The following is a 25,584-nucleotide window of genomic DNA, read 5'->3' on the forward strand; positions in this document are numbered from 1 at the left end:
TCCTGAAGAAACCAGAGGCCTTTCTCCTGGGCATTGTCGGCCAAATGGTGCCAAAGAAGGACAGAACTTTCTTTATGTACGCAACAACAGCAGCAAGAATACTCATCGCAAAATATTGGAAGACACAAGATTTGCCCACTTTGGAAGAATGGCAGATGCAACTGATAGACTATATGGAATTGGCGGAAATGACTGGCACAATCCAAGACCAGGGAGAAGAGTCGGTGAAATAAGACTGGAAAAAGTTTAAAGACTATTTACAGAAATACTGTAAAATTAATGAATGTTATTTTTTTAATAAAATATTTATTATAATTTTTGACAGCAAAGATAAGATACAAGAAACAAAGAAATTCAAAGTGAAATTATAAAAAAGCAATAAGAATAAAAAGAGTCAAAGTAAAAAGTAGTAAAAATAAGATTACAAATGTTCATAAAACATATTTTCATAATCTTTGGACTTCCTCACATCCCCCTCCCCTGCATTCTCAATCATGTAATTAAATACAGCAATTTGTTACCCTACTTCCAATCTTACTTTATAAATCTCAAATATTCAATTTCGACTTCAAATATTTTGGTCATAAAATAACCTGCTAATTTTGAACATAATATTTCTTCAAATTTCGCAATTTCCCTAAACATTGCCTATTCTCATATTTCTTACATTGAGTTTGCTGCTGCCATGTTTCTCTCATTTATGCACACTCCTAACATTCATACAGTTTATGATGTTTCTGTAAATATTCTTTAAATTTTTTCCAGTCCTCTTCCACCTTCTCTTCTCCCAGGTCTCGAATTCTGCCAGTCATTTCAGCCAATTCCATGTAGTCTATCAGTTGCGTCTGCCATTCTTCCAGAGTGGGCAAATCCTGTGTCTTCCAGTGCTTTGCGATGAGTATTCTTGCTGCTGTTGTTGCGTACATAAAGAAAGTTCTATCCTTCTTTAACACCCCTTGGTCCACAATGCCCAGAAGGAAGGCCTCTGGTTTCTTAAGGAAGGTATACTTAAATACCTTTTTTAATTCATTGTAGATCATTTCCCAGAAAGCCTTAACCCTTGGGCATGTCCACCAGAGGTGAAAGAATGTTCCTTCAGCTTCCTTACATTTCCAACATTTATTATCAGGCAGATGATATATTTTTGCCAGCTTGACTGGGGTCATGTACCACCTGTATATCATTTTCATAATGTTTTCTTTCAAGGCATTACATGCCGTGAACCTCACTCCGGTGGTCCATAACTTTTCCCAGTCAGCGAACATAATATTATACCCAATGTCTTGTGCAAAATTAATGAATGTTAGAAAAATGTTGGAATGAAGCTATATGGCTTTAGTAGAAATGTTATAAGGAATTAAGTTTAAATAGATCATTAGAGCATTAAAGGGAAAAATAAGGTTAGAATGTGTTAAGACAATTATAGGATAGAAAATAGAGGAAGATGGAAAGGAATTGCTGAAACAGTCAATAGAAGTGGAATACAAAAAGGGAGGTGTGAGGAGGTCGTGGAAATTAGTGAAAGGAGGATAAAATATTGAAATTGGACTGTGTTTTAAATGGTTTTTGTTTTGTTTTGTTAGTTGTAGGTTAGTGTTTTGTAGTTTTTTTTGTTATTATTATTGTATGTTTTCTTTTTCTTTTTTGGTTTTTTGTAGTGTTGTGTTTAATTTGTTGGAAAACTAATAAATATTATTATAGATAGAAAAAAAAAGATTGAACAGCTCTGTCCAATTAATAAATATACTGGCCTATTTTGAACCAGCTGTAGTTTCTACTTACAGTGCACTGTAGTCCTAAAGGGAGGTGACCAGAGTGTCCAGGTCTGTCTAAGCTGCCATATCAGTTGGAGCTGATAAGAGGCTTGTTGAGCTATGACAGGGAAGGTGAAGCTCTCCAGGTGTTCCTTGACTCCAGCTTCCATTAGCCTCAGCCAGGGGATGGCTAGATGTCATCAGTCCTGATTCAGGGGTTGCAGCAAAGCAACCCCTCTCCTAGCTTGCCATGCCCCACATTTGTGAGGGTGGCAGAGTTCCCAACAGGGCAACTCCATAGCCCCCAGCCTCCGCCAGGGGCACCACATGGAATGAACATGTGTTGGGACTGACTGAAATCCCACAGGCAGTCAGGGGCTTCCACCTGTCCTGGAAGTTTGATACAGTCTGCTTATTGCAAAAAAAAAGATGGGACATCTTTCCTTCAAAAGGAGGAGGGCAATCTGCCTCTCTCTCAAAACGGAGAACTCCACATTGAAAGCTCATATTTGGATGCTTACCTACAATACCTCCAATTTCTCTCTTCTGTTGTTTTCCTGTGTCTATTTTAGATTGTGTCTCCTGTGGGGCAGGAGCCTGTCAGGACAGCTCTTTGTTGTCTTGTGCACAGATGGTGCAATATAGATAATACATTCCAAATTATTATTATTTTTTTATATATATAATAATTATTAATTTTCCAACAAATTGAACACAACACTACAAAAAACCAAAAAACCCCAACATACAATACAATAATAATAGGCTATGAAACTATACGTGTTTGTATGTCTTTTTATATGTTTGTATTGTTTTAAAAATTTTGTAAAACCAATAAAAAATTTTATAAAAAAAAAATGAAAATAAAACCCCAAGGTGGTTGTCACCGATGGAAGCAAAGGCTCAGAAAAAGCTCAATATGGAGGCCAAATGGCCGAAATATTGGGAAATTTTGGAACAAGAAGGAGATAAACTGAAATTACAGAGTTTCGAGAAATTAAAAAATTAAGTGAGAGATTGGCTCCATTATTATCAGATAATGGAGGCTTACAATTTGGATAAAAAAGTTGGCTTCCAAGTGGAAAAATCTAAACTGGAAACAGAACTGTTAGAACCCAAAACCAAGATTTTGTCTAAGATGTACAACTTGCTGTTGAAATGGAATACTCAGGATGAAACGGTTAAATCTGTCATGATTAAATGGGCACAAGATGTTGGACATAATATTATGTTTGCTGACTGGGAACAGTTATGGACCACCGGGATGAAATTTACGGCATGTAATGCCCTAAGAGAGAATATTATGAAAATGATATATAGGTGGTACATGACCCCAGTCAAGCTTGCAAAAATTTATCATTTGCCCGATAATAAATGTTGGAAATGTAAATAAACTGAAGGTACATTCTTTCACCTTTGGTGGACGTGCCCAAAGATTAAGGCTTTCTGGGAAATGATATATAATGAACTGAAAAAGGTATTTAAATATACCTTTTTGAAAAAACCAGAGGCCTTTCTCCTGTGCATTGTCGGCCAATCGGTGTTAAAGAAGGATAGAACTTTCTTTTTGTATGCAACGACAGCAGCAAGAATACTTATTGCAAAGTATTGGAAGATGCAAGATTTGCTCACTTTGGAAGAATGGCAGATGAAGCTGATTGACTGTATGGGACTGGCGGAAATGACTGGCAGAATCCGTGACCAGGGAGAAGAGTCGGCAGAAGAAGACTGGAAAAAATTTAAGGACTATCTACAAAAACATTGTAAAATTAAGGAATGTTGAATGATGTTGGATTGAAATTAAGCGGTTTTTAGCTGTAATGGTAAAAGGAATTTGATAAAATGGCTTTCTTTTATTCAAAGTTATAATAATCTAAGATGTTGGAGAGAAAATAAGGTGTTTTTCCTCTTTTTCTTTTTAAGCTGTAATGCTTTGAGATAAGGATTTGCTGTATAAATAATTTGATCTGGATATACAAGAAGGGGAGGTATGAGGAGGTCGGGGAAAGATGTTATAAGAAAATAAGTTGTGAAATTTATCTGTTTTTGCTTTTTATGTTTGCTTTTTTCTTTTTGTTTGTAAAAATTGGAAACTCTAATAATTTTTTAAAAATAATAATAATAATAATATCTTAAATTTTATTCGAGGCTTCTTGCCCTGCCAAACAAATCTAGAAATATCTTTCTGCCACTTCTTGAAACAATCCATCTTATCCAGAATTTGCAATGTTTGAAACAAAAACAACATCCTTGGCAACACATTCATTTTTATCACAGCAATTCGGCCTAGCAATGATAACTTCAAATTTGTCCATACTTCTAGGTCCTTTTTCACTTCAGTCCAACATTTTTCATAATTATCCTTGAATAGGTTCACATTTTTGGCAGTCATGTTAACCCCTAAGTATTTCACTTTTTTAACCAATGTTAGTCCTGTCTCCTCCTGAAACCTCTCTCTCATTCATAGTTAAATTTTTCTCTAGAACCTTGGTTTTCATCTTATTCAACCTGCAACCTGTCCAAATTCTTGAATCAGCTCCAACATTCCAAATTATTTTAAACAGCACTCAGTGTAACCTTGAATATAACAGCAGCAGGTAAATGTTTGCTTAAACAGAAGCCCATAAAGAAGCTATCCAGAGTGGCTGGGGAAATCCAGCCAGGTGGGTGGGGTATAAATAATAAATCATCATTATGTCTGTATCAGAGCCAGTCTGTAAACATTGCTCAGTCTCAGATACAAATTCATGTAAATATGTTTCAGTAACAAGTATCACCTACCTGTCTTGTATGTTCCATCTGACAAGAGCAGTGAAGAGCAGGTAGGACTCATCAACCTGGGAATCTAGAAGCAGGAAAACTGATCCTAAACCTCCGCTGCTTTGCAGAACACTTTGGGAGAAGAAAAGGCTCGGGAGTAAACCCTACGCAAATCTGGAGTCCCTAAGTCGGTTGAATGGTGCCTCGTACGCCGCCTTTCAGCAGCTCCTGCAGCCAAGCTGGTGCCAAACATCTTGCTCTTCTTGGGCCCCATCAGTGAGGCTGAGAGGATCACTTTGTCTTGCACCTTGGGGAGGTGACACTGGTGCTACTAATGCAATGGTGTGAACTCATCCCTGGAAGCACGCTCCATTGTCTCTTGAGACACAGATGCGGTCTGTGAGTGCGGTGGTGTAGGGGACCGGGTGCTGGCCTAGGGCCTGGGAGACCAGGGTCCAAATCCCCACCCAGCCATGAAGCCCGATGTTGGGCCAGTCACCTACCATCTCTCAGCCCAACCCACGTTAGGGGTTGTGGTGAGGATAATACAGGGAGAGGGAGAGCAAAATATGACACCTTGAGCTCCTGAGAGGAAAGGGGGATTATTAAACAAACAAAAACAAACAATAAATAGCTGGCTGCCCTCCAGTGCTGTAGAGGGAAGGAAAAGTCAGCTACTGGAATGAGCCATGTATGGACTTTCACCTCAGGCAGGAGGATGTCTCAGGCAGGTTTTTATGAGTGCAGAGGACCCTTCAGATAACCTGGTCTCAAACTAAGGTTTAAAGGTCAGTGGCAACACCTTAAACTGGGGTCAGAAGCAAATAGGTAAGCAACATAACTGGTGCAAACAGGTCCCGTGTGATCCAAGCATTTTAGCTCCCACATATGCCACCAAATAAAGTTTCTGAACTGTCTTCAAGGGTTACTCCATGTGATGCTCATTGCAGTAATCTAACCTCATCCTGTATCACTGAGGCAAGGCATGCCTTCTCTTTAGTAAGGCCACAAATGTTGTTAGCAAGACATGGCTGAAGATGTTGCTCCACCCCAAAGAGTGCCAAGCCAATGACCCCCCCCCCGCAAGCTGCTTGCCTGACCCTTTAGGGGGAGTGCAGCCCCACCCAAGCCAGTTGCACACCCCACAGGATTGCTCAGCAAATACCAACAATCCCCCTTCTAGAAGCAGCGAGACTTAGGGCTTAACTTTTATTTTTTTATGGGAATATTATAGTCTGTGAAAGTGAAATATGCTAAAATATATGGTGATGGATGGGTGGGAATTGAACATAAGTCTGTTTGGATAGTCTGTTTCTACAGTGGTGCTTTACCCCCTGCTTCCCCACCCCAAGCTAGTTTTATTCAGTGATTCTGCTGTAAAATTGTGGTTGGGATCAGAAGGCCTTCATAATTGTAGGAAGGCAAAGATTAGGTGAGGATTGTCTGATGTAGGCTTAAGATTTAGAAGCAGCTATGCTCCATTTTTGCCAGATATCTGGAGGCAAGATGGAGCATGAACAGAGTGGTCCTCTGGTGCAAGACATTATAAGCAACAGCATTTGGAGACATAATTTGCTTCCACTGCAGCTAACTACCAGGTGCGCCTCTTTTTGCGAATCAGTGGTGGCTTCTTGGGAGTGGATGGTTGCTTCTTGGGAGCTTTGGGTGGTTTTGTGGGAGCTGGAGGTGATTTTTTGGGAGCTTTGGGTGATTTCTTGGGAGTTTGGGGTGATTTCTTGGGAGCTTTGGGTGGTTTCTTGGGAACTGGAGGTGATTTTTTGGGAACTGGAGGTGATTTTTTGGGAACTGGTGGTGATTTTTTGGGAGCTTTGGGTAGTTTCTTGGGAGCCTTGGGTGATTTCTTGGGAGCTTTGGGTGGTTTCTTGGGAGCTGGAGTTGATTTTTTGGGAACTGGAGGTGATTCCTTGGGAGTTTTGGGTGGTTTCTTGGGAGCTTTGGATGGTTTCTTGGGAGCTGGAGTTGGTTTTTTGGGAACTGGAGGCGATTCCTTGGGAGTTTTGGGTGGTTTCTTGGGAACTTTGGATGGTTTCTTGGGAGCTGGAGTTGGTTTTTTGGGAACTGGAGGTGATTCCTTGGGAGTTTTGGGTGGTTTCTTGGGAGCTGGAGCTGGTTTCTTGGGAGTTTTGGGTGGCTTCTTTGGAGCTGGTTTCTTGGGAGTTTTGGGTGGTTTCTTGGGAGCTTTAGGTGGTTTCTTGGTAGTGGGAGGTTTGAGAGTAGTGGGTGTTTCCTCGGGAGTTGTGAGTAGATTTTGGGGAGTGGGTGGCAACTTATTGGGAGCTGGGAGTGGTCTCTCAGCAACTGGAGGCAGTGTTTCAGGAGCTTCTTCAGGTGGCCTCTCAAGAGTTTCCTTCTTCTTTGGAGGCATTTGGTATATTATGGAGCGTTTCCCTCCCATCGGATTGATTATCTTCATTGCCAGGTAGCCCTGAAGGGGGAAAAACAGGTAATAGCATCCCACCCAACTGTCCAAATTTTACTGGGATATCATGGATTTACAGAAGCCACCTTGGCTTCCGAAGGTAATCCCATTTGTCCCATTTTGGGCACAGTATTATGGCTTCTGCCTGTGGCCCAGGCCACTATCTTTTCCAGAAGCATGCTGATGATGTGCTTCTGGCATGCTGTAGCCTCTGTTTCTACCACCCCATGGCCTTTGCCTGCAGCCACAGGCCGCAGTTGGCAGTGTGGGGAGAGGGACAGATGGCCAAGGTAAGGTGGGAGGGGGGCAAGTGGTGGTGGCAGGATGGGGGGGGAGGCTGATGTCCCAAATTCCTCTCGGGAAATGTTGCAGCATCAAGCAAAACTGCATTCTCAGAACAATGGACCACAACAGGCTTTCATTGCCTCCAGAGGCCCATTCCTACTGGCAGATGAGACCAGGTTTCAGACAAGCTGGAGAAGCTTTCCTGGACAATTACTTGAGGACACAGTGGAGGCCATGCCCTTGATGCCACATGGGAGGTGTGATTATGCACTTTAATCACTGCTTGCTAGCCCTTGGAACAAGATCTATACCACCAGCACTATAGCAGTCATCTAGTCTGTTTCATTGCACACAACTCCGTAGAATACCGGGGGACATTGCAGGCTCCACAGTGCTGAAGAGGATACTCAGGAGTGATCATGTCAGTAGTCCTCTGCAATAGTTCTCTTCATTCCATAGTGAGACAACAGCCTCAACAGGATCACCTGCTCTGTCCACCAGAAAGTGCCCCAGAGCATTCAGGAATCCACCAGAATCCGTAGCTCTCAGAGGGTGGAACACCTTAATTGCAGAGAGGGATAGCTGCTATGAGTCCAACCTTCATCAGGACGTGGTCCAACCATAATGATGGAATGACATACCCATTTCCAGATCATTTTTCATCCCTTTTGGAGCAAAGACCAAGTCAAGGGTAGGTCCTTTGTGCATTGGGTTGAAGATGACCTGAGACAGCACCATGGTTGCCATGGAATCCTGAACCAATGACCCAACGGCAGCATTGGCGTGAAAGTTGGTGTCACCCAGAATTATCATCTGGGATTCCATCAGCACACTGCTCAAGACTACCTCAGCCAGCTTGGTCAGGGAGGATGTTGTTGGTGCTAGTACACCAACAGCACCCCTAAGTCTCTAAGCCCAACAGCAGCCCTAAATCTCTAAGCCCAAACATGAGATGCAGGCCCTGTAGTCCTGCTCTAAGGCAGAGAGATTTCCCACTGAGGACGAATGAAGCCTGGTGAACTACAGCAACCCCACTCCCAGACAGTCTAGCCTGGACTGATGCTGCACCTAGTGGGGCAGACCTGGGTAAGATCTAGCAAGGTATGTGGCTGAGCCCAAGCTGCCTGATCCCCTTTGTTCTTCCTGAGCAGACTCACAGGAGCTGCGTAGATGAAGGCCGCGAACAGCAGAATCACCAGCACACAGCAAAGGAAAATTAAGAGCTTCCATTTGCTCTTCTGCCACACAACGAAGTGGATGCTCTTCAGCGGGGCTGTAAACCACAGGAAAGAGGTCTCCGGCCTCCTGGTCACGGGGAGAAGAAAGGGGCAAGAAAAGTTAAGCAGATGCTGCCTACAGCAGCTGTCTCCATCTTCCCTGGCTTAAGAACATGGGGAGCTGACGTACACTGAGTTAGACTGTTGGCCCACCTAGTTCGATATGGTATACATCAGGACCTCTGGGCCTCCAGATGTTGCTTAACTACAACTCCCATAATACCTGCCCATTAGCCACATTTGCCTGGGGTGTGGGAGTTGTACTTCAGCAACACCTGGAAGGCCAAAGGTTCCCTGCAACTGTTTGACGCCGACTGGCAGCAGCTCTCTAGGGTTTCAGGCAGGGGGTGCCCCCAGCAGGGGTGCCAGCTTGAATAAAACAACAATTTTAAAGTCAAAGACACAAAACAGTTATAAACAGTTACATGTGTAAAAACAATGCAAACATATACAACTATACCATGTTTGCATATAAAAACGGGATACCAAGCAGTATCCAGAACATCTTAACATTGCTCTTGTGGAAAATTCAAAGGGTGGCTGCACCTAGGTGCCCAGTGCTGCTTAGAGCGGTACCAGTACAGCTAGGAAAGGTCCTCAGGGCCCACACAGATGCCAGGCAGGCGTGGGCAGGGAGAGTGCCAGAGGGCACAGTGCTCAGAGCAGGCTAGCCAAACTGGGTGCATGTGGCTTAATTGGTGTAGCTCTCATACAGAAGCCTCCCAGCCACCAAATCTTTGGAAACATGCTCTGCCACAGCCTTTGCCAACCTGGTGCTCTCCAGATGTTTTGGACTGCAGTTCTCATCAGCCCCAGCCAAGCACAGGGCTGATGGGAGCTATAGCCCCAAACACCTGCAAGGTACTAGATTGGCAAAGGCTTCCTTCTTGACACAATGACACCCCCTTCCCCATTTCTACCTCCCCAGTAGTTCATGCAGCAGGGGGCACCCAGGCGCTGCAGTCTTACTCTGGTGGCTTCAGAACTGGGTTCATGTTGGGCTCCTCTCTTCCTTTCCCAGCTGGCCGCTCTTCAGCCTCCTTTTCTGTCAGCAGCTCCAAGGACATTTCCACCTTGCCCTAAGAGAACGAGAGAGGATGGGCAGAGGGGTTTCTAGGGTGGTATTCAACGGAAAAGAGCAACGACTCAAAATTGCCAAGTGTAACTTCTACTTTCTCCCCACTCCCAGCTGACTGGAGAAACCTGTGGATCAGATTTAGGTGGTGGTGGGGAGGGCAGGGAATGGGGGTGTTAAATTGCATAGCTGAAAGTCATTACATTAGTGTAACTCCTCAACTGAATACCCAATGTATGCATATTTTTCAATATATGGGGGTGGTTCTTCTGTTCATTGGGGTATCTTCTCTTCCAGCAATTGCATAGAGCGGTGTGCCTGTAGTGCCACCATTCTTAATTTGGCATCTCCTGTTAGTCCTGTTCAAGGCATGCCCAGCCTTGAATACTTGGAGGGAAGGAAAGGTGGAGAATGGGACACATGGTACATTTGGAAAACCTTTTGCTACGGCAGAGCTGGGAAGGGTTAGAAAAGGCCCAGAACAAGACAGGCAGAGCTGAGAGCCCTCCAGAGGCTCCGCCCACCAGCCCCAGCCAACATGGCTGTTCTTCACAGACCAAAACTTCTGAAAGGCTGGCTTAGGAGGTCATGAAGTGAACTCCTCCACTCCCCCCTGTTCTATTTGCTATTCTTAGCCCCCAGACCCAAGTCCCAACAGGCAGAGGTGTGGTAGATCTGGCCTATGATGCCTTACGGACCGAGACGCGAGGCTTGTCTTTCTCAAAGACGATGCAGGGCCACCATCCCCTCATTTCCCTCTGCTTGAACAGGGAGACAGGTTTCCGTTTGCGGCGATGGAAAAAAGAGGTGGAGGTGGTGGCACCGGTGTCCTCCAGCAGCATCTTCACGGTGCAGTCGCGGGGGCGCTTGGCGGGTTGAGGCATGCTGTTGAGGTTCAGCTCCAGGATTCCTGCAAGTGGAACCGGGTGCTCAGTCTCCGTGCTTTGTGAAGGACGGGGACAGGTGGCATGTTTGATGGCAGGGGAACCTCAGGCCTGGGGGGAAATGCAGCCCTCCATCTGGACTCTCTTCAGGCCGCATCCTGGCCACAGCCACACTCCCCAGGCCACACCCTGCACCCTCCATGAGTGGTTTTGCCTGGTGTCAGGAGCAAACCAACAATAAATCACACTGTGCAAGTTGAAGCTAACTTTTTATTTGGAAGAACATGATCTGCACAGACTTGGTGGCGTATCAAGCCTAATGAGCACAGCAGCCCGTCCCTGGTAGGTCTTGCCCCATAGTTCAGTTGCCAAGACTGAAAGTCCATCCGTACCCCCCCCCCAACTGAGTACCCTCCTCTCCAAGGTTTTTCTCAAGCATTTAGAGACTCTGCCTGCATGCAGCCAACCTCTCCTCCACCCTTTTCATGCATCTTCTGCTTCTGGGAGACCAGGCGGGAGAAGAGCTTATCTCAGCAGAAGGGAGAGACCCCTTTGCTTCTTCAGCAACCTGACTTCTCTGCCTCTTGGCCTCCCTCCTCCCCTGCTGCAGCTCTTGCCTCTGATTCTGGACTTCTGTCTGCCATAGACTCCCTCCAGCTCACCAAGCCCTGTTACCTCTCCAGCTTCCGACACCTGCTCCTCCCAGTCTTCTCCCTCATCTCCCTCTGACCACCCATCGCTGTCCCACCACCCCTCCCTGGGCTCTGAGCCTTCTTCCCTTGGAGGTTCCCTCAGATGGCTCCTCCCACTGCGTCCAACCAGTCCATGATACCTGGCTAGAATGCAACTAGTTTCTTTGTTAATGCTTCTTGCATCTCTGGGTGGAGCATAGTGTGCATGTGTGCATGTGCACAGGGAACCTCACCGACTGTACAAGGCAAAATCCAAAGCTATGGCTTTGCTCACAGTTGGCTCTGGCCCTGCCTGCCACTTGCATGTGGCCCCTGGGAGGCTGCCCAGAAGGGAAAGTGGTCCTCAGGGTGAAGAAGCTTCCCCACCCTGAAATAGGACATGGGGTGAAAAGCCTTGTCTTGCCCCCCAGGTTCAGGATTCTTTTTACCTATAAAGTCGTCAGCTGAGAACTTGTCATTGTCCCAGATCTGGATGATGAGCTTGGGGGGCACTTTCTGCATGGTCTCGTCAAGGCTCCAGAAATGTTGCTGCAAACAGGGTAGAAGAAGGGCTGTTGAAATGGGAGACGCAGGACAGGCGTCAAGGCAGACCTGTTCAAGTCAGGACCAGCTCCACCACACCTGGGAGCTGGCGCCGAGGCTGTGGGGCAGGAGCACAGAGGAGGGCAAGCAAGACAACCAGGGGTTGGAAACCAAGCCTTATGAGGAACGGTTGAGGGAACTGGGCATGCATAGCCTGGTAAAGAAGAGAGTGAAAGGAGATATGATAGCCATCTATCTACAGGGCTGTCACATGGAAGGGGGAACAGGCTTGTTTTCTCTGACTCTGGAGGGTAGGTCTCAAACCAATGGCTTCAAGTGACAAGAAAGGAGATCTTGACTAAACATCAGGAAACACTTTCTGACAGTAAGAGCTGTTTGACCGTGGAACTGTCTCCCTTGAGAGGTGGAGGACTCTCCTTCCTTAGAGGTGTTTAAGCCAAGGTGGATGACCACCTGTCATGTATAATCTCGTTGAGATTCCTGCATTGCAGAGGGTTGGACTAGATGGCCCTCAATGACCCTCCCAACTCTACAATTCTATGATTCTATAATTAACAGCATGAAACTGCTTTCCAGAGAAAGGAGTGTGGTAAAACACTTGACACTAGGTGGCAGCACCAACTTGGAGTATTATTTTCAAGTTTATTAGCTAGATAAGCCGGCCAGTTGCTCCAGGGCTATTCACTGGAGGAAGCACATTGGGCCCCCTGACTATTTTCACAAAAATTTAGATGAACCATCATTAAGCTGACCAGGGACATGGATCATATTCCTGGTGATGAAGCAAGTTTTTAGTTTGCTTGCAACAAAAACGACCGCTGTGTGTTGGGCTGGGATGACTCTAAAAATTCACAAGTTGACAAGCCAAATAAACAACAACAACAGTATTAAAGTAAACTGATGAAATGGGGAGGGAATTGTTTCAAGATGAAGCAACAAGGGGGAAATGTGCATTGTGAAAAATTACCTAAGGCCCATGCCGCTGCTGCTGCTGCTGCTGCCAGATTTCGATCTGTGGCCTGGGACTATTGGGAAAGAAGGAATTGGCAACAGCAACCAGAATGGAATTTTACTTTTGATGATATGTGCAGCGCACAATGTTGTTATTACCAACACACTTGTTCAACAACAACAACAAAAAATGTAAACATCTTGGAGGCATCCTTTGTCAAACCACTGGCACCTCTTAGACTATGTTATTGTCTGTGCTAAAGATCGCCATGATGTGCTCCTTAGCAGAGCTATGACGAGCGCCGGTGACTGCTGGACAGATCACTGACTAATACGCTCCACGATGGCTATTAAGATTATACCTTAACGCAGGCTTCAAGGAAGGAAGCCAAGGCGCAAAATGAACACTCAAGCCCTTCAAGATCCCATTAAGCGGGACTGCTTCCAGACAACTCTTAAGGACCACCTGCTTGCAGAATTCCCTGATAACATTGAGGAACACCGGACCAAGCTAAAAACATCCATTATTGCCGCCTGTGAACAAACAATCGGATACCAAACCGAAACACCAAGATTGGTTTGATGAGAATGACAGTGAGATTGAACGCATGTTTGACAAGAAAAGGAAGGCCTTTCAAATCTGGCAAAGAGATAGAAACTGTGCCGCTAAGAAAAAAAACCTATGCCAACGCTAAGGCTGAGGTTCAAAGAAGAACCAGAGAACTACAAAACACCTCGCGGATTAAAAAAAAAAGCTCAGGAGATCCAGCACTTAGCCGACACTCATGATACACAGAGTTTCTTTAAAGCCACAAAGACCATCTATGGGGAGACTTCTGGGTTAGCGCCATCGGCAATGGCGGAGTTCCTCTGACCGAGAGGAACCCACTCCGTGAAAATCGGGTCTTGCCGCCGTGGCGAAGGCGGAGACCCCTTAAAAATCCCAGGCGGAGGAAGCCTGGGAACGTGGGATTCGGCTGACACCAAGAGCGCCTCCCTTACTCGCAGGGAAACCCTTTTTCGGGGATCCGAAACGACGTGGGGTGAGCGGCGCGGTGTTTTGAATCGACCACTACTTTTACGGAGTGAAGCCACACAGCCGTTGCAGGAGAGCGCTGACTTTTTCCTGTGGACAATTGGACTCTAAACAAGTACCCGTGAGTAGAACGGAAAATTGGATTACGAAACATTTTAATTTGGCACTGAAGCAGGAAGGTTCTAAACAGGAAGTCCACCTTCCGCTTTTGTAAATAGACTGAAGCAAAAATTTTACAAGCTAAAGTCCGGAAAGTCGTATATAAAGGACTAAATTTCCTTCAGTTATAACCACCAAAACCCCTCTTGGAAGTAGGAGAAGAGGGGGGGAATTTTAGATTGTTCAAGCCTGCAGGATAGAGAGTAAAGAAAGATAAATTTCCACCGTCTCAAACCTGGGAACGGGGTGTCAGAGACAGAAATTTTGGGGGAAGTTCATTGACTGTGAATGGAACGTCTTTTGACAGATAGTTAAAAAAGAGAAACAAATTGATTCCAATGTTGCCTTTTGCATTCAAAAGAAACAAAATATTTGAAAAATGAAAGTAATTTTCTTTTGTTGGACCTGCTTTCAAAAGATGGATACAAATAGAAACTGTCTCCTCTAGAGGGAGCTTGTTAAACTGTTGCTGGAGTCGATCTGGGGATTTCACAGCTGTGGAGATTAACCACCTATGACCCCACTGTGGAAGGACGTGTGGATCCAGAATTGGCCTCCAAAGTCACTTACGGACTCATTGTTAAAACCGTGTTCATGGAAGACAATCCTACTCGGCTACCAGGGATCGCCGAAGAAGGAGAAGGAGAAGGAGGAGGAGGAGGAGGAGGAGGAGAAGGAGGAGGAGAAGGAGAAGAAGAAGGAGGAGAAGAAGGAGGAGGAGGAGGAGGAGCTTTCCATATAAAGTGCTTTGTGGGACTGGAGCATCCCCAGAGACAGAGCCCCTGTGTTTCATGAGGCAGCTCCAGATTCTCAGCAGCAGCTAATGGGAAAGATCCCCTGTCTGCCAGGGAACCCAGAGAGCTCTTGCCACTCAATGCAGATCAGGGTTTAGGAGCCTTTTTCAATTCAAGGGCCAAATTCCTTAAAAATCAGTCTGTGTTTTTTTTGTTTTTTTGGGGGGGGGGGTTAGAATATGTCACATGAAAGCCAATGTTATTGTCCCACACTTTCCAGGGCATTTTCCTGTCACTTCCTTTATTGCAAAAAGTCTGATCTTTTGGGGGAAGTGGTTTTATTTACATATTTGTTGCATGGGACCTCCTAATCAGCTGTGATTGCTGCTACATGACTGAAACCCACTAGAAAATAGCAGCAGCCTGGAAGTGCCCCACATCTGAGAACTATAAGTGCTATTAAATTTACGTGGACTAAGTGTGCCAGAATATGAATGAGAGTATCCATTAAAATGATGTGTGCACCACAGAGAGCCGTGTGCCTGTCAATGTGCCTCTGACTATCCTCCAGCAGATGATATGCAGAGAGAGGTTTTCTGTGAACCACCCTGAGACCTCCAGGTATAGGGCAGTATATAAATTCAAGAAATAATAATATAATCATAATCTCTTGAGTTGGATTTGCCAGATGGAGGATAGGAAGGCTTTGCTGGTTGTCCATACACAACCCTCCTTCATTCATTCATTCAAGTTTAACAAAATTTATGTACTACTTAGTCAAAACAAATAATAATAATCAAAGCAGTTTGCATAAATGAATATAAAATATTCACAAGAAAACACCAATAAAATAAACTGATTTTAAAAACAAATAGAAATATTAAAATGTTAAAATGGGAGGAAAAAACTACATACTATAAATTTTCATATCTGTCTAGGCGTGGCCTACGCCAAAAGGATTTTTTAAAGCAGGCATCAACAAGAGAGCAGCAAAGGTGCCTACAGAGAGTTCCAAAGAACAGGTGCTGCCACACATTAAGAGATTGATTCCTTGCAAGGGCAGAGCAGGCATGATATGTCAGTTGTAAAGGCGCCAGTTCTGGCGGTCCACGTGGATGAGGGCGCTCCTATGGGGTAAGGTAAGCTTTGAGGAAGCCAAGGCCACTTCCCTTTTTCTAAATTGGAGCAATGCTCTGTTTCAGTTTCCACCTACCTTCTTGGTGAGAACGCAAACCTGCTCCATGGGCAGGTACTCCAAGGTAAACACAAAGCGCCAGTTGAAGTTGCCTTCTCCTGTCAGGGACCTGTAATGGATATCTGTCTTCTGCTTGTCCTCCTCCAGGCCATCCATCCACCTGGAACCAGGGCAAAGGAGATGCTGGAGTTGTTCATAGGAACTCTTTTGCCCCATCCCAGATTCTAGGGCACACTTGGGTACATTGGCAATGAAAAGCTGCATCATCTAGTCCCGCTGGCAGCTTTGGGAGAGATGTCCCTCTTCCTCCATGACCCTTAGGCAAGGGACAGGCGGGAGCTGAATGCAGAGCAAAAAGTCCAGGTTCCCCTGACATCTCTGCTGCTGGAGTGTATCATCCAGCCCAATCTTCCCCAACCTGAGGCCTTCTGAATCTTTTGGACTCCAACTCCCATCAGCCTCAGCAACACAAGGCCATACAGGCTGGTGATGATGGGAGTTGCATTCCAGAACATCTCATAGAATCATAGAGTTGGAAGAGACCACAAGGGCCATCGAGTCCAACCCCCTGCCAAGCAGGAAACACCATCAGAGCACTCCTGACATATGGTTGTCAAGCCTCTGCTTAAAGACCTCCAAAGCAGGAGACTCCACCACACTCCTTGGCAGCAAATTCCACTGTCGAACAGCTCTTACTGTCAGGAAGTTCTTCCTAATGTTTAGGTGGAATCTTTTTTATTGTAGTTTGGATCCATTGCTCCGTGTCCGCTTCTCTGGAGCAGCAGAAAACAACCTTTCTCCCTCCTCTATGTGACATCCTTTTCTATATTGGAACATGGCTATCATATCACCCCTTAACCTCCTCTTCTCCAGGCTAAACATGCCCAGCTCCCTTAGCCGTTCCTCATAAGGCATCGTTTCCAGGCCTTTGACCATTTTGGTTGCCCTCCTCTGGACACGTTCCAGTTTGTCAGTGTCCTTCTTGAATTGTGGTGCCCAGAACTGGACACAGTACTCCAGGTGAGGTCTGACCAGAGCAGAATACAGTGGCACTATTACTTCCCTTGATCTAGATGCTATACTCCTATTGATGCAGCCCAGAATTGCATTGGCTTTTTTAGCTGCCGCATTACACTGTTGGCTCATGTCAAGTTTGTGGTCAACCAAGACTCCTAGATCCTTTTCACATGTACTGCTCTCAAGCCAGGTGTCACCCATCTTGTATTTGTGCCTCTCATTATTATTACAAGAAAGAAGATTCCACCTAAACATTAGGAAGAACTTCCTGACAGTAAGAGCTGTTCGACAGTGGAATTTGCTGCCAAGGAGTGTGGTGGAGTCTCCTGCTTTGGAGGTCTTTAAGCAGAGGCTTGACAACCATGTCAGGAGTGCTCTGATGGTGTTTCCTGCTTGGCAGGTGGTTGGACTCGATGGCCCTTGTGGTCTCTTCCAACTCTATGATTCTATTGGGGCAACCCTTTTTGAAGGCTGATGGGAGTTGCAGTTCAGCTACAAATGTGGCAGAGGAGCAAATGTTCTCTATACCAGGAGAAGGAGAAAGTTCTGATGCAGAAGCAGCAGCCTAATCTTTAGCTACTAGTCTCTCCTTTGTGAACTTCTGCTTCATTTGATTGTTGTGAACCACCTTGGTTCTTTGGGGAAAACCACAGTTGATGAATGAATTCATGAATGGTTTTGTTATGCAAATGGGGCTATAAGAGTTTGGGAATCATGGCGCTGACACCTCAAAGGAAATATGGCTAGGGCTGGTAGATAGCTCTCCATCTGCAAATAAGACCAGTTGTTGGTCACTTGCCACCACAGGAGTTGGGCTGCCATAAACCTTCTGCCTCTGTTCTCTCGTACCCTTTCACATAGATGTCACTCATCCTGTCTCCAAAAATGTTGGTGTCTTCCAGATCCACATCTTTGGTGTTCCAGATGATGCAGCGAAGTTCGTGCCTACAGAGGAGATGAACAGGAGAGTCTTGGTGCTACTGGAAGGGTGCTTTAAGGGATTCCTCTTCCTGCTATATACAAGAACAGGGCAGGCTAACAAGGACTTTTACAGGAAAACTTTCTGTGCAACCCCACTCTAGTCCAGTGTGGAGATGCCAGTGGGGTCTGGAGCTGGAACCTTCTGAATGCAAAGCAAATGCTCTGGCATTGAGTTGCAGCCCTTCCCTAAGAGCAGGGGCACCACCAGTAGATGCCTTTGTGAACCAGCTTCCCCCTTGTGTCATGCTCTGGGATTAGAAACAATGACAAGTATGCAACAGCGGACACGGGGTGGTCAGATCCAGCATCCACGTCCACCTGCACCCTGACACTCTCATTCAACCATCCTGAAAATGTGCTACGCGGGTGCAAATAGTTCTGGGTCTTCAAAAGGGTTGGGGTGGCTGTGTTTGGTGCACCTACTTCTTGGGCTTCCTTGGGGTGATGTCAAAAGGAGGTCCTGGCTCACCTATGTTTTCTGGGAAGATGTCGACCCACATCTGCACTTTCCCCTGGATATGAAGAGAGGCACATTCTTAATGTTTTTCAGTTGGTACTTCAGTGATGTACATAAAGTATAGTCACAAAACGGACAGTGAACATAACAAGAGATAAAAAACAACAACCACATCCTCTTCCCTATTCCGGAAACCAGGCAAGTAATTGTACTCACTGTTGCCTATTTCATTCATTTTCTCTGCTGTTCTTGCAGGGACCTTACAGAGCATATTGCCAGGATAATGTCACCATTTTAACTGGCCAGAAGAGACTGATATGTCCAAGGACAAAGTTAGGAGCGGAAACATAACAATGACATCTGGATTTGTGCTGATGCTGGTGACAAGGTGTTTTGTAAACCTGATATGTTGGCCTATGTAATAAACTGCCACCAAACAGCCTGCAATGCAGCTGGTTTCTTTTTCCCTTTCAAGATTGCTACATCACATCTTATTTCTTCAGCAATTGCTAACTTCCAAACTTTCTTAAGCCACAATTCTAGTTCAATGCCCTGTGGGGTCCTCCAGGTTTGGGCTATAGGGTACAAGTTTTATAAAGGAGTCTGCAAATTCAGACCTGCAGGCAAGAAGGCTGGACTTTCTTTCCAATTCCAGTGTGTGCCACTCTGCTTCAGAAGGCAGGTTCCATTTCATCTACCAGCACCTATTTAGGATATTATAGTACTTCAGCTTGTCTGAAATGTCTCCTGGGGGTCAGTGCCAAACTTATCCTTGCCTCCTGCAGCCAAATCGGGAGGAAATGGGTCTGGGGCAGGAGTATTTAGGGTAACATCTACTACACTGAAACCAGCTTCAACTCTCACCCAAAGAACCCTGGGAATTGTAGTTCTGTTGGATGATGGATTTCTCACAAAACTATAATTTAGAGTAATCCATGACATATACTGGGTTCAACCAGATGTAGATTTTCTTGGGCACCATTAAAATTGCTGGTTGTGAGGCAAAATGGCCTGGGGCCATCTTGGCTGAAGGATCAAGTTCTCCTGCACAAACCAACCCAAGTCTTGAGATCTTCTTGAAAGGTCCCCATCTCAGTCCTGCCTAAGGTATCTAGATAGCATCTAAACATACTGTCTAAGGCATGTTTGGCAAGGGTGCAATGAGAGGCCTTCCTCTCACTGGCTGGGCCTTACCTCTGGGATTCTCTCCTTAGGGTCTCTGCAGAAGACCTATTTATCAGGCATCCATCCTGATCCTCCTGCACAAAGCTTATGTGGAAATTTGGTTTTGGTTTGTCAAGCTGCCTTGGCTTTTTAAATGCATGGCTTACTTTAATATCCTTTAACAGGGCAGTTCTTGTTGGTTTCACCTGTTCTTATTTTATCATCACACACTTTTAAAAATGGGTTTATAGCAATTTTAAAAATCATAACCATCATCACTTGGTAAGCCACTTTGAATGCTTTGCATAGAATGGTTGGATATATATTGCAATTATAATAAATGAACAGTAAGTTGGACCTGCAGGAAAATCTTGCTGACAGATGTGCTTCTGTTCAGATTTCCAGCCAGCCACCCCTTTTACAGGATACTATTCTTTTCTGTCCCTCCATCAACTCCCAGCATTCTGGGGTTTAGCCAACCAACTTCTACTCAGTGAGACCCATTGAAATTAATGAACATAATGAACAAGCCTATTAATTTCAATGGGTCTGTGTTGAGCACGACTGGCATTGGACACAGTCTTTGCCCGCTGAGCATGCTCAGTCCTTGTTTTGGAGACTCCTTGCCCCTGATCCTTGGGATTAAGCTCTCTTCTGAGTGGATGATACTGTTTGGGCTATGTAAGTATCAGCATTTGGAGAATGAGTTTGCTATAGTTTTATGTAGGATAAATGAACATGTCAGCCAAGTGTGGAGCTGCTCTAAGCTTCCCACCTGTGAAGGGGAGCCAGACTACAGGGGCAAATAGTGAAGCTTCTCTCTTCCAGCAACCACCAAATGTGTAGGCTCAGCAGCATCTAACTTGGCACCCTTCAGCAGTTGTCAGGGATGGTGGGAGCTGCAGGTCACAGCAACTGGCTACTCCTGGTGCAGTGGGGAAATGGAGGCAGGGAATTTACCTGCTGGATCCCGGGATTGGTAGCGCTGTAGATGCCACGAGTCTCCACGTGTTCAGGCACCAGCCCACAGGTGTGGAGGAGATGGAGAGCCATGCGCTCTTTTGGAGGCCCCAGGAAGCCATGTGAAGGTAGTTTAGTCTCTGAAAGGGGAATGCCAAATACAATAGAATCAGCACTTATTCAGCCAAGTGTATCACAGACTTCCATGCAGGGCAAAGGGGGCCACAATTTCAAATAAAATTCTGCTCCAAGGTAGCCTGTGTTCTACTATTTATACGCATTGTGCGTCATAAGCACATTTGCAGAGTGATTCTTCTGGGGGAGCATTTTTCCTTGCATTATGCTCTTCCTACAAACCTTTGTGGGGATTTATTGGGTGGGGATTTATTGGATTTATTATTATTATTACTACTACTACTACTACTACTATCACCTTCATCATTATTATCTTTGTTTGTTTATTGTGATTTTATGTTGTGACCACCCTGAGGCCTGTGGGTATAAGGCAGTATACAAATAATAATAATAATAATAATAATAATAATAATAATAATAATAATTTGTTGCTTGGTGAATGTCAGACAAACCATGGTTAAGGACAGGTGCTGGGTTCACACATAATGCCAAGCTATAAATAAAACAAACCATGGGCTGAAAGCCACCAAATATCCATGGCTTCAGATCATGCTTTGTTGACAATAAACAAACCATTTTGTGAAGTCATTGTGAAGTCATTGGGCATAATGCTAAGGCACAGCGTAACAAACTATAGTTTAATTAATCTTCCTTTAGCATTAAATATGTGCCGAACCATTGCTCTCACACCCAGAGAGGACAGGTGAGCAGGAAGCAACAACGAGGAGGAGGAACAGCAAGCCAGAGCTTCAAAGGATTGGCAGTGGGCTCCCTTTTAGCAGGTGCTTAGTGATGCCAGTGGCAGGTGCTGACCTCGGGCTCAACCTTCAGAGCAGCTCAAGCCCCCTTCTCTCTTGCTCCGTGGGAATATTTTGAAGTACTTACCAAAGTCAGACAGCTGATAAATCTTGCTTCGGAAAGTGGCTCTGCTGCCATCTTCACTTATATCCGGCTGAGGTATGTTCTTGGTCCGAGCATAATTCTCCAAGAGCTGGCTTGGAAGAAGCTGGTCTCGCCACTGGGTGGGGCCACATCTGTGTGGGAAAGGAGTGAACAGGAGGTCAAGCGGCATCTGCAGGGGGCGCTACCTGAGGGATGTAGTTTCTCCTAGACTGCAGAAAATCTTTATTTCATGAACTGGTTTAATGCCCTAAAAAAATGCTAAAGGGCAATGATTTTTCTTCTCTGTTGGGTAGAAAGATTAGCTAACTCTTCATTTTCATTTCGCCTACTTCATTCCTATCTCTGGAAAAGTAAATAGAGACTTTAAAGAGAAGGAACTTGTTAAGCTAATATTAATATTGCTTGCTAAAATGGTAAGATGAATACATAGTGGAAATATTTCTGGAGCTCCAGAGCAGTTATATTGTGGATGACAGAGAGAAGACAAATGTGACCTAAAAACTGAGTGTTTTGTTGATGAAACATTAATATGTAGCTTATGAAATGACCACTGGCAGTTCATTAGTTAAGCCTGGTGCTCCTGCCCTGCCAGGGGACGTGGCAATGGCACTGCTGTTGGGGAAGGCATCTCTGTGGGGCTGCCCCCTTGAACTGGCTGCTCCCAGCTCTTGCAGCAAAACCATGAGTCCAAAAGGCACCCGCTTAACACCTATGCTCATTGCTACTTACACGCAGTAGGACTGTGGAAGGCCACAGTTGGCTCCATAGCGGGACAGGATCCGGTCCTCCAGGTCAATGGTGGTGTCTCCAATTACATCATCAGGGGAAAACATGTCAAAGTCATAGAATGAGATCTTCAACTCCTTTTCTGTTGGGATGTCGCACATAATCTCAAACATCCTGTGGCGGTCAAGGAAAAGAGCAGAGGAATAAATATGTATGTATGCCACTACTGCGGCCTGCGTTTTGTTAGACCCCAAATGGAAAATGAGCGAGGTCCCAACTAAAGAAGAATGGAAACTTAAGCTGATGGAATATGTGCAGCTTGCGGACCTAACATAGAAAAAGAGAACAAGAAGAACAGACATTTAGAGAAGATTCGAAAATATTTATTGAATATATAGGGGGAAATTGTGTACACTTGAAAACGTTGGCAGCATTAAGATAAATTCAACACTGTAAATAAGTTTTGATGGATGTAATAATGGAATATTGAATGGTTTATAGTTTATGTAAAATATGTAGGGACACGGGTGGCGCTGTGGGTTAAACCACAGAGCCTAGGACTTGCCGATCAGAAGGTTGGCGGTTCGAATCCCCGCGACGGGGTGAGCTCCCGTTGCTCGGTCCCAGCTCCTACCAACCTAGCAGTTCAAAAGCATGTCAAAGTGCAAGTAGATAAATAGGTACTGCTCCGGTGGGAAGGTAAACGGCGTTTCCGTGCGCTGCTCTGGTTCACCAGAAGCGGCTTAGTCATGCTGGCCACATGACCTGAAAGCTGTACGCCAGCTCCCTCGGCCAGTAAAGCGAGATGGGCGCCGCAACCCCAGAGTCGGTCACGACTGGACCTAATGGTCAGGGGTCCCTTTACCTTTAAAATATGTAGGGATTTATGGTATGCAAAATGAACCATAAAAGAAGAAGAGAAGTCATTGATATTTTAAGGATGTTTAAATGAGTATTTAAAATTGTAAAACAGAAAATTTAATAAAAATTATATATAAAAAACAGAAAAGAGAGGAAATAATCCCTTTCCCTTCCCACCTCTGAACGCTGCTTGTGCTCTGTACATTCCAAGGATAAGTCATGGTAGGGGTGCACCTGTCTCTTAACAACCCTCTCCTATCCCAGTAGCTTCCTGCCCTGCCCTGCCCTGTACCAGAGGTGGGGACAGCATCCGCAGGATGTGCACAAAGAGATTAGCCTTAGCAGGCAGAGGCTCTGAGGGAGAAGTGTGCCAGACCTACCTCCCAAAGACGGGCTCCAGAGTGTTGGGAATATACTCCTCCCTCTCTCCAACCTTTTTCTTCCCGACCTTGATTTTGATGTAGGGGTCACACTGTAAGGGGACACAGTTCAATGCAGAATGTTAGGAGACCAGACCCTCAAACAGGGTCCAGCCACACCTGCTGTAGAGGAAGCCTCCTATCACATAACACAGGGAAGCTCAGAGCAGGAAGCGAGAACCGCAGGAGGCAAGCAAAGAACACAGCTCTTGTGATTACCAGACCATTGTTGTCCTTTGGCTCTAGGTTAAAGGCTCGGATGATGTAAATCCGGACCAGACATGACTCGCAGACGTTGTCGGGAAGTTCCTGGAATTGGCGTGGAGGGGGTGGGACATTGGGATCTTCTGGTAAAGGATAGATCCGGAAAAGTCCCTGCCGGAGAAAGCACTGTTTCATTTAGTTACCAGCTCCACTGCCCCCACCCCAGAAGTAGCAGCTGGCAAGGCCACATTGTTCTCCTGGCTGCCCAATGCCCATTGCTCTGTGCTGCTGTGCCTGTTCCATGCTGAGCGCCCTGCTCTTGGCAAGGGGTGCAAGGTGTTGGGAAGCTGGGAGAGCAATGCAGCCCCACCTACACCCCCCCCAGCCGCTACTGCCTGGAAAGGCTTCATGAATACAGCTTGTTGTTGCTCAAAGCTGTCATAATCTCTCCCCTGCTGATTTCCTGCTTCTCCTGCAGATGTCAAGAGACCAAGAAGCCTTGCACAAAGAAAACTGGACTCTAGTCCATGAAAGTGTACGCCATGACAATTTGTTAGTCTTTAAGGTGCCAAAGACATTGTGCTGCTTTTGCTGCAACACTGGCTAGTCAGGCTTCTCCTGGGGATGAAACCCACATGCAAAACTTGGCAACTCTGCTTCTGAAGACTATATGTGGTTTAATATACACCTGAAGCAGAGTGGGAAACAGTCTCCAGGGTGGAATTTCTGTGGATTTTTATAGATGGCTAGAAAGCAGGGCCACTTGGGGCAGGCCCTCACCTTGAACTGACCCCCCACTCTGGGGTCGTCATCTTTCACCAGTCCTCGGTGCAGTTGAAAGGTCTGGCAGAAATCCTGCAGGCCATGGAATTCAGGCACTTCTTCCAGTTCACAGCTATACATCTGGGAGAAGGAGACACAGACGTTGGCTTAGCACCTTGGCTGGGCTCCCTGCAGCATGTGCACCTGCTCAGTGGTTCAGCCATCTTTCCCCAGGCATTGAGTTAAATTCATTTTCTTACATTTAAGAACATCAGAATGTAAGAGCCTTCTGTTTGTTTTTTTAAAAAAATAATATTTATTACTTTTCCAACAATTTAAACACTACAAAAAACAACAACAATACAATACCAAAAAACTACATAACACTTAACACATTAAACTAACAAAACAAAACAAAAAACCCATCAAACAACATTGAACAACATCAAATCAACATCAAACAATTTCAATATCTTATCTTTCATTCACTTATTTCAACGGCCTCCTCACACCTCCCTTTTTGTATTCCACTTCTGTTAATTGTTTCAGCAATTCCTTTCCATCTTCCTCTGTTTTCTATCCTATAATTATCTTAACACATTCTAACCTTATTTTTTCCTTTAATACTCTATTAATTTTATACCTTGTTCCTTATAACATTTCTACTAAAGCCATATAACTTCATTCCAACATTTTTCTAACATTCATTAATTTTACAATATTTCTGTAGATAGTCTTTAAACTTTTTCCAGTCTTCTTCCACCGACTCTTCTCCCTGGTCTCGGATTCTGCCAGTCATTTCCGCCAGTTCCATATAGTCCATCAACTTCATCTGCCATTCTGGGTAAATCTTGTGTCTTCCAATACTTCGCGATAAGTATTCTTGCTGCTGTTGTTGCATACATGTCAGGGAACTGCCATCGGAGCATCAGGTGGTGGAGGGGCTCAGGGAGGAAGAAAGAGACTCAACAGCTGAAGCAGGGACCAGCAGGGGGAGGAGTGGGTCTCTGAGGGAATGCGAGCAGGAGGGAGGGCTCAGGGACGCTTCCAGCGAGAACAGTGGGGAGGTATCTGAGTCTCCCATAGGGAGACCCACACCTCGCCGGAAACTGTCACGCCGTGAGTCCAGGAGACGCGTTTCCGTTAAGGAGCTCCTTTGCTGGAAACGCTTCCGCAGACAGCCACTGTCGGACTCTACTAGTGACTAGAG

At 45.3% G+C, this 25,584-nt stretch overlaps 1 protein-coding gene across 1 annotated transcript in view; it reads right to left on the reverse strand.

The window, feature by feature from the left end:
• Window positions 1-5,709: 5,709 nt before the first annotated feature.
• Window positions 5,710-25,584, reverse strand: part of FER1L5 (fer-1 like family member 5) — a 122,521-nt gene continuing 102,646 nt past the window's right edge. The window contains exons 44-57 of the mRNA XM_083514092.1: window positions 24,393-24,515; window positions 23,628-23,783; window positions 23,370-23,461; window positions 22,132-22,302; window positions 21,385-21,533; window positions 20,365-20,504; window positions 18,207-18,295; window positions 17,652-17,747; window positions 15,804-15,945; window positions 11,596-11,695; window positions 10,290-10,501; window positions 9,486-9,595; window positions 8,397-8,544; window positions 5,710-6,960 (exon numbers count right to left, since the gene is read on the reverse strand). Coding sequence (XP_083370218.1) covers window positions 6,106-6,960; window positions 8,397-8,544; window positions 9,486-9,595; window positions 10,290-10,501; window positions 11,596-11,695; window positions 15,804-15,945; window positions 17,652-17,747; window positions 18,207-18,295; window positions 20,365-20,504; window positions 21,385-21,533; window positions 22,132-22,302; window positions 23,370-23,461; window positions 23,628-23,783; window positions 24,393-24,515 — 2,583 coding nt within the window. The 3' untranslated portion in view covers window positions 5,710-6,105. The remainder of the gene's footprint in view (window positions 6,961-8,396; window positions 8,545-9,485; window positions 9,596-10,289; window positions 10,502-11,595; window positions 11,696-15,803; window positions 15,946-17,651; window positions 17,748-18,206; window positions 18,296-20,364; window positions 20,505-21,384; window positions 21,534-22,131; window positions 22,303-23,369; window positions 23,462-23,627; window positions 23,784-24,392; window positions 24,516-25,584) is intronic.

This window comes from Podarcis liolepis (assembly GCF_965112155.1).
Source record: "Podarcis liolepis genome assembly, chromosome: 7".
Taxonomy (NCBI): domain Eukaryota; kingdom Metazoa; phylum Chordata; class Lepidosauria; order Squamata; family Lacertidae; genus Podarcis; species Podarcis liolepis.